Genomic DNA, 12,836 nt, shown 5'->3' with positions numbered 1-12,836 from the left:
GTTTTTTTGCTACAAAAACAAAAAAGTATGATTGATATGTCCGTACATGTATATGTACATTGCGTAGCAAAGGTTCCAAAACGATCATCTACAAAAATCTATCAGCTAGTGATATTTATTTAAGCTTTGAATAACTTTAAAAAGATGCTGAAACGACGAGTGACCTTCGAATCAGCTGCTTCAGCCGCTACACTGTCTAAAAGGTAACGTTCTCTGTCGGATTAAGGACAAGGATAGACATATGTATCTCTTTCCTTATCCCTTGTTCGGTTTGTCCATTTTTCTTTTAGATTTGGTTGGATCTAAAAGTAAGAGCTAATTACATTTAAAGCAGTCGTTCTACTGAACGCAACAATCCCTCTGGTGTGAAATTTTGAACCTAAGTAGTGCTGTTTTGACAGAAAAGCTAATTTTTGTGTTTGTATAATTACAGTTTTGATATATTCTTTTACTGCAGATTTTGAAATTGTTCTTTTATCTCGTAATATTTTTAAAGTTATATCTGTCACTGTATGATTTGATATATAAACTTTTAAATCTGTAGATATACAATATAATATAACATAGTCAATTTTCTTGATAAAAAATATTTGTGTTTCAGAAACATTTATTGCGTGCAGCGTCTTTAAATTTTTTTTAATTTTGAAGACTGTTTCCTAATTTGTGCAGTAAGTTTGACAAAAACTTGAAAAATATAATCGTATTATTAAGTTAGGTTGATAAAATAGGACGGTTCAGCATCTTTTTAAAAAGTTTGGTCAAGGTCAACAAAAAACTCTTAAATAGACACCTCTATTTTTTATTGTTTATTTTTGTAAGTAAAATCGAAACGTTTTTAAAACACTAAGTGATGTTTTTATTAAATATGTTTCAAGTTATAAAACTTGAAAGTTGTAGTAATGTCAGCAGTAGCATTATCCAAGGTATATTACTCGCAAAATGGTAGAGAACTTTTCGACTCAATATCCTTTTTCTCTAGGAGAAGATTTAGATGAGTACAAAATAAAACGGAGACGACAGAGTATGCTAATTGGACAAGTTTCAATCAGACCTAAGCTGCAACGGATACAAGACAGTCTCAATCAAACGCAGTTCCAATTGGACAATAAACAACAGAATCACTAACAAAGTCACGATACGTATCGCTTATCGATATATGTTAATATTATGACAACTTGGGGTAAGCTAGAGGAGAAGATACAAAGAGAGATACTTTGCTTCTGCTCTATTTACATTTACAATATTGTACGATACAAAAAAGACATAAAAAAGTAATCTTGTTTTAATACTTTTTGTCGGAAAACGTTAGTCTATTTACGAAATTTTGTTAAGAATTTTTTAATAAACAAGTGACGATTTTTTTGTTGATACTTAAAAAAATGCATCTTTATATAATGTGTCCGAATTGTTTCTTTGTGTTTGAATGCCATTGTCTAAATAACTCTATCAAGTATGGTGCTTAATATGTCCGATTAAGATTGTCATGTGTCCCTTTTTGATAGTGTCTGTTTGAAACTGTACTCAATAGTTTTGTGCGCACCTAGAACTTATCCCTCCTCCATTTATTTATGAGTAATGTGTATGTGTGTGATACAGTTAACAGTCACTTTTATATATATATATATATATATATATATATATATGTGCGTGCGTGCGTGCGTGCGTGCGTGCGTGCGTGCGTGCGTGCGTGCGCGCGCGCGCGCATGTGTGATCGGGTGCAATGTAAAATTACAAAAGTTACAAAATTGAAAGAAAACTTAGTGAAGCTAAAATCTCAAAAAATATCATTTGCTGATAGTTACAAATTAAATAACATATTATGTATAACTGATACGTATACAAGTTCTTTTTGCATTTATCTCTGGTAGACAAGTTTATCAAATACAGATTTTGTCAAATATTCGCGATATTAAAACTGTAGCAGATTTATGGAACATAGATTTGATAGTAAGGTGGTACCCTGATAGGAAACCATTTACAAAATTATGTGACGAAATCTTGCACTAAAATTGTAATTTGCAATTATACAGACGTATTTTAGGAAATAGATGTAAAAACATTGATCTTTTCTGAAATATTTGTAGTTGTTTGCAAAATTATTTTCCAAATACTATTTCGGCAAAAGAATAATGATATGGCGAATCATCTTAGCAGTATATTTGCAAAATTAATTTCATAAAGAAATTGTCTAATAATTGAGAAAAGAAACTCAGCTATGTGATGTTTAAAAAATATGTAGAAATATGATTGCATATGAAGAAATGCAAGAAATCGTCGTCACTCATGATGTCATATTTGTGCAATATTTTCACAATTTGCCTATTGGAGATATATACTGTAGAAATGCATAACGACTTTTTCGTAATTTTTGACAAATATTATTTACAAAATTTTATTTCGACAAAACTGTTGCGTTATGGCGAATCATCTTAGTGCAATCATTGCAAAATCGTTGCCATTCATGATGCCATTTTTGTGCAATATTTTCACAAATGTGCCTGTTAGGGTAGCAGAAAGTGATCAAGTTTGATGAAACTATATATAAATTTTTTACGGATATATAATAAATAAGAATATATAGTAGAAATAATAGTTCTTCAAAACATAGCTCATGACCAAATCAGGAGCATATCATATTGTGTATTATTGGCATTTACTTAAATCTCAAAAAGTTGCCTTCCATCTGAAGCTTGACACTTTATGCAAAAGGCTATCAGGTTTTGTTTTTAAAGAAGCAAATGTAGAGACTCGATAGTTTATTTTTTAACCAATTAATACGATAAAAGGAGATCAGCTTGAAGAAATTCAAATAGTAGGATTTGAAACTCGAGAACTTCTAGATTCACAGTCACAGAGATTGACAGACCAGCTGGTCACATATTCTAAAATCACAAAACAACTTATAACAAAATTGCAATTTACAAACAGATTGGCTGCGAATTCGAGCAAAATATCGCAACAGATCAGTGATCATTTACAAAACACATCTATGTTTTGTCAACAAATCTATTAATATTATCATCATCGATAAATTCACAGCAAGTCTCGAGCAGATCTGTCACATTTCTTAGTTTTGATGTCGTCAGCATTTAACAAAATCTGTTTTTGAAAGTCGTGTTTATTGAAATTTATTTCTGGTCTGTCGGCTAGTCATATCTATGAGACTAATAATAATCTTCTCTGAAGTATTTCGAAAAAAAATATGTATATGCAGAATCCAGTAAAGTAAGTAAATTAATCCTTAAAGATAATCTCATATAACAACATCTAAAAGTAGTTTCTCTAATAGATAAATGCATCATATGTACACCTGTCTTTAAAAATTTTTGTCTGAAGTACTATCAGAAATATCAAAAACTAAACTAGTTCACATCTGGCTTATAATAATAAGCTATGCTAATATATGAGTCAAGAGTTAAGATAAGTAAAGATATAGGAATTAATATACACATACATACACATACATATAGGCATACATACTACGCTATATTTATCTATTATAATGTAGATAGAAAGTACAATAATTTATCTCTAAAGACAATTTCCTTATTCTACTAGACTCTTGACAGTTATTGCACAAGTATGAAGCACCGAAAATTTAAACATTTTGCAGCAATATACAATATAAATATATAATAAAAAATATCTTGCTCAATTAGCAAATGATTCTAAATCTTGTAAAAAAATAGTATATATGATGTAATAAGAAATAGAAATATTTATCAATTTCACACATGTTCATACGTTACGGACATAATGCAATCAAAATATATGTGTTAATACTAATTATAAATTTTAAGCGGAACATTGTCTGTACCACTGTGACTTTTTCTCAATCTCTCCTAAATGTTTTTCTATCTCCGCTGTTAGCGCATCCACGTCACCCATGAGATCCGCTAGTACTCGCTCATTATCTCTGTAGACGTTCTCCATACCGTCCAAATCCTTGAACTTGGTTGAAGTATCCGCTGTCAGTTCGGAAGCTTGTTGCAAAAGTCTCTTTGCTCGATGAATATCGCCCTTACTCTTGTTCACACGCTGGTTTAAGGACTCGTCCGCCTGCTTGTATTCTTCCGATAGCTTTTTTGTCTTACCATCAACGATTTGTGCTTCATCAGTCACTCTTTTTACCTCTGCGCCGATCTCTGTTAAGATAAAATTCTGTTTCGCGAATTGCTGCTGAAGATGCTTTAAACGAGTTTCTAGAGCCTCTACTGACTGAGTGGTGTTATTTGCCTGGAAATTAGCGGCTTTGGTCACATCTGCGATTTCTATTAAGTCTTTCTGAGATTTGTCTACGTCAGCTTCCGCTTTATCAATTGTTTCTTGCGCTATATATTGGGCTTTCTGTGCATCGTTCAACAATAGATTTACTTTACTTGCTAGAGCTTGCTTTTTGATAGCTATTTCTTTAATGCGATTGGCACGTTCCTCAAGATCATAAGCGAGTTGAAGGTCGTTTTTGGTATCAGTAAGAATTTTTTCAGAATCGGTAAGAGACCCTACGATACTCTTGATGCGATCGGCTAATCTCGTTATTTTGTCCGGCTCCAGTTGAATGTTCCTTTCTAACACTTCATATGCAAGATCTCGTACCATAGACGGTGTAGGTTGATCTTCGTCTAAAGTACTCCAAATACGTTTGGTTATGTCTGAGAGATCTTTGTTGATCTTGTCAGAACGATTTCGCGCATCCCATGCATAATTAAAAGCATCTTGTGCGTTAGATCTAGCTGCTGCTGACTCTTGTTTGATTTGACTCATCTGAGAAAATTAATCAAAATTAATCATAACAACCAAACACTAATTGCAAAAAATATGAAGAAATTTGTAAATCACAGAAAAAATCAAGAAAAGTTTAACAAATGTTTTATTATTCTCTTTTAATTAAGTAATAAATATATGCGTGTATGCACACACAATAATACATATGTGGGTTTGCGTGGCGAGCGCGCGCCAACTACAATGTGAGATAAGTTGTTATTGAGACATTGTTATGTACCGCAAAAATTAAGTTTATGAAAAATAAAAATATTTTTCTAAATTAAAAAGCTAAACCAAATAACAGTCTTACATATTCTTTTCCGTATCACTTAAGATCACAACTTAAAAGAGCCTAGTTAAAACTGCCAAAATATCGATCTTTTAGATTTTCTTAAAAATATTCTATATTTATAGTTTTCTATATTTATAGTCTTAAGAATATATCTGCAAACAGTTTGTTTTTTAAATTTCTTGAAAGGAACTACAACACTCGAAGTAAAGATAGATTCTACAACTAAATATACATGTAACAATGCGATTCTTCGCAGCGTTACTGCCGGGACCAACGACTTGCCCCGGCGAAAAACTCGGCAAAAAACACGGCGCCAAGTAAGACATTGAGACTGTAAACACACGCAGAGTCGTGTGTTTTCTCGCACTGTGCGTTCCCGCGTTACGAAACACGCACCGCCCGCTTTACCGCACACCGCCTTGAGTCCAGTGATGAAAGATTTGACCGGCCAGCACCAAGAGCGCCGAGGTGGTGACGTCACGCACCCGGACGGCGGTTCTCGTTTGTGTGCGTCTCCCAGTAGCTCCCACTCTTGGTGCTGACCGGTCAAATCTTTCATCACTGCTTGAGCCTAGCGATTGTTTTCCTGCACTGCGCGCGCCGCACCGCATGCCCCACCGCGTCACGAAGCACTACAGAAAAGATAGGTGCGCATCTTCTCCCCGCTTATCGAAGCGGGGGGCGAATATTTGTCATTTTATTTAAACAAGTAAAGTTTAACTTTTGCAATTATCATTGCATGCAAATATTTTTCTATTTTAATAATTTTTATACATTTTTTATTTCAAACTTGTCTAGTAGAGTGCATATAAAACAAGATTTTAAACAACTCTTTTTCATCATCAGTCATCATCAGATCAAACCAGAAAAAAGCGTGTGCAAATAATCAGAATCGATTCTACAGGGTCATCGAAAAGTATCGGATCCCCCTATCTTCAGTTGGAATGCATTTTGGAGAAAGTGTCCAATAGCAAAGTTGTATGGTTTTAAGCGAGGAGTAAGATGATAACTTTGACTTTGATCTTGACCATGTCCTTTAAGGTCATTTCAAGGTCAACCTTATTTTTTTAAATGGAACCCCCTACATTTTATTGCATATTTTTATAGCTTATCTCGAGAGCTTTCCAAAACACTATAATAAAACATTTTTTCATTACGTACTTATTGAGTTATAAAGGTTTGAAATTAACAATTTGTTAAGTGGCATGTGATTCTGGCCAGTTAAGGCAAGAGTGGCGTGTGAGTCCACACAAGAGTGGCGTGTGAGCTCGTACATTGGTGCCTGCGAGAGTGAGAGAATAAAGATCGGCCCCGCCAACGCTTTCGAGCAGATTCTCGCTAACGTCTTCGGACATCACGCATTTGAGCAACTTCTCGCGATCATCTTCGAGCTGTTTTCCGCAGTAGCCTATTTTTCCAAAATGCATTCTTACTGAAAATATTAGGGGGATCCGACACTTTTTGATGACCAATTAATTGGTCTCATTATTCCGCGCACAAAAGTATTAAGGTTATGATTACTGAAAACTAAATAATATTTTACAAGATATTTTACATTTTGTGTCAAAAAATTGTTAACTTCAAACCTTTATAACTCAAAAAGTACGTAATGAAAAAATGTTTTATTATAGTTGTTTGGAAAGCTCTTGAGATAAACTATAAAAATATGCAATAAAATGTAGGGAATTCTATTTAAAAAAATAAGGATGACCTTGAAATGACCTTAAAGGACATGGTCAAGATCAAAGTCAAAGTCATCATCTTACTCCTCGCTTGAAATCATACAACCTTGCTATTGGACATTGTCTCCAAAATGCATTCTAACTGAAGATATTAGGGGGGTCCAATACTTTTCGATGACCCTGTATATTGTTTCTTTTTCGCGACGCTGATTAGATGTCTCTTGGTGACGTTTCTCGATTCATGTTGTACGTATGTAAACTAGAGAGCCTGTCAGGGAGAGAATCGCAAACTCATAACGTCACTACAACTTTTTTCTCTGTCCAATCAGAAGCGACTGTGACGTCACGAGTTTGCGACTCTCTTTTTTGAGAGGCTCTCTAATGTATATTAGCTGTCATTGCGATAGATTGTGTTCACTGACAGAACACGTTCAAATAAAAATAATAGCGTGCGCGTAGTGTGCGCTTGTGTTGTGCTAGTATGTTACAAAAAGTTTAAGAAAACAAAAGAAAGTTTAGTTGAATTGCCTGATCCCGACAAGTTGAATCAACTTGTCAAGAAAAGAAGCAACAATCAAAATTGATAGAATCAATTCTGATTATTTGCACACGCTTTCTCTGATCTAATATATAATAATAAACAAATAGATACTCACATTACGTAACAATTGTTCAGCCGCATCTTTATGTTTTTTGATTTCAGCAGTCTGCTTTTTAGCAGCTTCTAAAGCTTGATTAGCTTTGGTAACCGCACCTGTATCGCAAGACAATCCTCCGCATAAACCACAGCCCGCACCGCCGCAAACAGTGCTACAATCCGTTACATTGTCGCCGCACATTCGCAGATTTAACTCAGGCAAAGCCATATCAAATGTCTTTAGTTTTTCGTTTAACTTAATTATTGATTCTTTGTTTTTTGCTTGAGCCTCGTTTACAGATACGCGATTTTTTGCTAAAAGATTTTCGGTATGCTTACGAAATCGCTCCGCATCGGCCAGAACATTGCTAGTGTCATTTGCCATTTTTTCAGCCTGTTTCGACTGCTCGGCCATCTGTTGAGTCACATTTAGAGCACCCTGTACATTCTCCTCTTGTAGTCTAGTAGCATTTTTGCGCAACTCGACGGTAAGCTCATGTAAACTATTTGTTCTGATTTTCAATTTTTTCAGTGCGACATCTCCAAGGTTAACTCGCTGACTGAGATTCTCCAGAAGATTGTTTGCTTCTTCTAACTGTTGCGTTGAATCAGATATATTTTTCGCCAATTCTTCAGCTAATAAATCTAATGCATCCAGATCTTGACTTTCGATAGTTGCATTGCTAATTAGATGTCGGACTTTGTTCAAAGATTCTTCCATGTCATCAAACTCTTGGCTATACACACCGGTCGTTCCGACCTTTTGTATTCTCGAAGCTTCCTGAATAATGACATCTGTATTATTTCTGAGACCATTCAATATCAAATCCCAGTTGTCGAAGCACTCGCCGCAGGGACTGCATTGAGGAGCCTTGCCGTGATAGCCGCGGTCGCATTGATCGCATTTTTCACCGCCGATGCCCTTGTGACAAATGCATTCTCCAGTTTCTCTGTTGCATTGCTGGCTAGCAGAGCCGATTACATCGCACTCGCACGAATAACACTCCACGTTAGGATTTCCCCAGTAATTCGTTTGGCATTCATTGCATCGCCTGCCACCGAATCCCGGCCTACACTCACATGTGCCGTCGAAAGGATTGCATCTGAAGACAAACACATATTTTTTATCATCTACTTCATACAATTTCTTTTTTCTTTTTTTCGATGTAGTTAGAAAAGACTGATTTAAACAAAATTTTCTACTTTTCTTCAAGAGAGTAGAAATAGAAATTAAACAATTATAAAAAAGTATCTTGGCTTAAAAAGTTGTTTTTTAAGCTATTGTTAAAATTTTTGGTAATTATATACATCTAGGGAGTCACCCCCAATTTCAATAATTTTCACATATGTTATCAAAGTCATTGTCTTGAGTGATATTATGAAGGTTTTAGGCCGCGCTCGTTGTTTGTCTTTTTTTATAACTTTTTAAGAACTAGCGATCTTGTAGGATACAACATAGTACGAAAGCGTATACTTTATACAAATACATGTGCACACACACACAAAACATATATTCATATATATGATATCCAGAAATTGCATATTGTTCATTATATTTTTTTTATTAATACTTTTTTAATAAACAACGAGGGCGACCTAAAACCTTCATACCATTACTCAGGACAATGACATTGATACCATATATGTGAAAATTATTGAAATCGGAGATGATTCCCTAGGTGTTGTGTATAATTACCAAATTTTTTATTATAAAAACAAAAATATCTAAAGTGTCTACTTTTTATGTGTTTATGCATTTTTGGGTTTTAAAAAAATTTATATTTTATTTCATATTGGTTACATACTTCATATATGTATATAGGTGTAACATAAGTTCGTCGGATTTTACATACATTGCTGTACGTATGCGTTAACATAATATAAAATAGGTTTTATTTTGAATAATTAATAAACTCTTTTTCTATTTTTCTTATATATATATATATTTTAAGTTTTTAGTTTTTTTATTCTACAGAGTGAAAAAAAAGTACCTGAATATCTCAGAAAATATAAGTTTTACAGAAAAGTGTTTCAGACAAAAGTAGTATAGTTTAAAAAGATCTATTTACTGATTGCATTATTGTCACCTTGGATTGCGCCGTCAAAGTCAGGTCAAGGTCACATCGATTTTTTTTAAATAGAATTCCTTATTTTTTAGTACAGATTCTTATAGCCTAACTCAAGAGCTTTCCAAAACACTAAAATAAAGTTTATTTTCATTAAGAATTTTTTTAATTTATGAGAGTTGAATATTAGAGTACTGCCGGTACTTTTTCTATGAAGATGATTTCGATCAAAACGAATTTTGTGAGTTCATAATGCAGAGAATTGACAAAGAACCTAACTTCTTATTCAACATAGTTTTTTTTGGATAAAGCAACATTCGAAATGAATGATAACACCAATACATAATGCTAATACCCGCAATACTCTAATAATCAAACCTCATAAATCAAAAAGTACTTAATGAAAATAAACTTTATTATAGTGTTTTGGAAAGTTTTTGAGTTAGGCTATAAGAATCTGCACTAAAAAATAAAGAATTCCATTTAGAAAAATCGATGTGACCTTGACCTGACTTTGACGGCGCAATCTAAGATCACAGTAATGCAATCTCAGTAAATAGATCTTTTTACACTATACTATTTTTGTCTGAAATACTTTTCTGTAAAACATATTTTCTGAGATATTTAGATACTTTGTTTTACCTTGTATATCAAAAGTAATATACAGAGTGTCCCGAATAAAATGTTACAAGCTGTTTTCTCAAAATCTAATAAAGATATCAACAAAACTTTTGTTTTAAATTAAATGATTCAGTGGAGCTAATCTTTTAGTGTGTAACAGATGTTTTTGGAAGCAACTGCTATAAAAGAAAAAGAGCCGTTCAACATTTTTCTAAATAGAAAGTGGTATTAAATTTTTGTTATTTTAAAAGATGTCATCAAACTAAATAACAGTTACTTGAACCATTTTTTATTGTGCATATTGCGGAGTTATCACCAAAAATTTGTTGCAATGAGAAACATTGGGAAAGCAAAAAGAAGGAAAAGAACGAAAAATATCGTTATAGTAGTTTTATTTTATTACGTATTCAAAATAATTTATTGTCTTCTTTATTTTCACTGTTTTGATCTGTTTCTTCATAATTTTTTTACAATTATTATCTTCTTCATCATTGTTATCTTCTTGGTTTATCTCTTTATTATTGCTGTTTTCTTTTTCAGTGTCTTTTTGATCTGTCTCTTCTTAGTCTGTTTGTAAATTATGGTATACTTGAGTTTTCTTTTTCTAATAACCTGTTTTCTTCGTTTTTAGTAAACACATCGTTTTTAACTACAAAAATTTTTCTTTCTTCAGGATTCCAGAGACAGTATCCGTTTATTCTGTAACCAACAAACTTATATTCTCGTGATCGACTGTTTAGTTTCTTTAATAGTTTCACAATTTGAGCAAATACTGTGGTATCAAAAATTTGCATTTTCAATAGATTAAGCGTTTTTTTACATTTCTCCGATAAAGTTAAATCAACTGTAACACTTAGACTCTATTCAACAAATATGCTGTAGTCAGAACATTCTTCTTCACCTCACATTTCTCTGTCAAACTTCAAACAAAATAATGTTACAATAGAAAATAAGTTTTGAAACGCCCGCTGCGACAATATTGTACGAAGAGAAGAAGGGGTATCGTGGCGCTTAAGGGGGACAGCACGTGCGAGCGAAAACGCGAGGACCAGGCACTTTTTTCTCTGCTGTGATACCGACAACAAGATGTTAGAAAAGGCTTACGGGTGATTAAATTCTGCGTTTATTATATCGTTCTAATATAACGTTTTGTACGAAATATTTGTCAGAATATACATTTCTTGTTTCACAAACGAACACTGCGTCGAATACAATAAATTACCTGATAAAATTCAAACAAATAACATATATCTAGTCTTTTCTAGTAACGATCTGTTTATTCTCTCAGCCGTACCATTTAATTGTGCAGTATACGATACGGTGTGTTCAAATTTTATGCCTTTGATTTTTGCCCACTAGATCAAGAGGCACGGTAATGCCTCGCGTCAAGTTTACGCGCAACAAAGTGGCGCACGAACTGCGCGAGACGCACCGTGCCTATTATACGCAAATATCGCTTTTTGAAAGAAATTGTGAAATATAAAATATTCATATCTCACTAACGACTGAACCGATTGACTTCTTTTTAGTCTCAATCGATTCGGATTACAAAAATTAAAAAAAAAGTATTTATGTGTTTTTTTGTCACCGTATTTTGTTTGACGATATTACACATTTTCTTCAAACTATATAAAATTTTATCATGTTTGGACCTCGTCTCCAATGTGTAAGGAATGTGTGCATTAGTACTACTGCTTTCAAGAGATGGCGTCATGAGCAAGTTGAACGAAAGATAAGGAAGAGAATTATAATGTGCTGAGAAAAAAAACGAGAGAAAGAGAAAGCGAGAGAGAAAGAGAGAGCGAGAGAAAAAGAGAGAGAGGGAGAAAGAGAGAATGAAAGAGAATGAAAGAGAGAGTAGCAGAAAGTGAGAGAGAGAATGAAAGGGAATGAAAAAGAATAAAAGAAAGTGAGAGAAAGTGGGAGAGAGTGGAAAAAAGAGTGAGAGAAAATGCGAGAGAGTGCGAGAGAAAGTGAGCGAGAGTGCGAGAGAAAGTGAGAGAGAGTGCGAGAAAGTGCGAGAAACAGTGAGAAAAAGTGGGAGAGAGTGAGAAAAAGTGAGAGAGAATGCGAGAGAGAATGAGAGAGAGTGCGAGAAATAGTGAAACAGAGTGCGAGAGAGAGTGAGAAAGGATGCGAGAGAGTGATCAAATGAGAGACAATGAAAAAGAGGGGAAAAGAGAGTAAGAGAAAGAAATAGAAAGAGTGAAAGGCAAAAGGAGAGAGAGAGAGAGAGAGAGAGAGAGAGAGAGAAAGAGAGAGAAAGAAGTTGCGAGAGTTCAAGAGATAGAACGTAGGGAGAGTAATCACTAAAAAAAACCACCACGAAGAACTAAGTCAATATTAATAATTATATATATATATTATATTATTCATTTCACAATTAATACTTTTATTATGTTTTAGATTGTAACGTAAGTTAGTATATGCAAATTAGAAAACACCATTGGTCTAAAGGTGCTACAAATGTTTATATTCTTTTCTTGGAAAAAATAAAGAAATAAATATTTTCCTATTGTTAAGAATTGAGAAAAACAGAGAGAATGGAAAAGAAGATGAATTCGAAGATAAACGTATATTCTACAAAATCTGTAATATCTCGTAAAACTTACGTTACTATTGATACAATGATTTTATATTTGTTAGTTTTAACATAATGCGTTTAATTAATATACAGGGTGTCCCAGAATTGGTTTAACATCGCTCGTAGGCAGGTAGAAGGAATAAAACTGAGGTGAAAAGTCCTATACCATTTTGCTAGATTCGCAATAGTT

The 12,836-nt window shown here is 33.6% G+C and overlaps 1 protein-coding gene across 1 annotated transcript in view; it reads right to left on the bottom strand.

The window, feature by feature from the left end:
- Positions 1 to 3,142: 3,142 nt before the first annotated feature.
- The window catches only part of LOC109860483 (laminin subunit beta-1-like), a 13,403-nt gene continuing 3,709 nt past the window's right edge, over positions 3,143 to 12,836 (bottom strand). Inside the window, exons 2-3 of the mRNA XM_020439583.1 lie at positions 7,395 to 8,506; positions 3,143 to 4,764 (exon numbers count right to left, since the gene is read on the bottom strand). Coding sequence (XP_020295172.1) covers positions 3,796 to 4,764; positions 7,395 to 8,506 — 2,081 coding nt within the window. The 3' untranslated portion in view covers positions 3,143 to 3,795. The remainder of the gene's footprint in view (positions 4,765 to 7,394; positions 8,507 to 12,836) is intronic.

The sequence above is a fragment of the Pseudomyrmex gracilis genome, unplaced genomic scaffold, assembly GCF_002006095.1.
Source record: "Pseudomyrmex gracilis isolate BER0280 unplaced genomic scaffold, ASM200609v1 scaffold_398, whole genome shotgun sequence".
Classification (NCBI taxonomy): Eukaryota; Metazoa; Arthropoda; class Insecta; order Hymenoptera; family Formicidae; genus Pseudomyrmex; species Pseudomyrmex gracilis.
The sequence above is the reverse complement of the archived record's forward strand: the minus strand, read 5'-3'. Positions and strand labels throughout refer to the sequence as shown.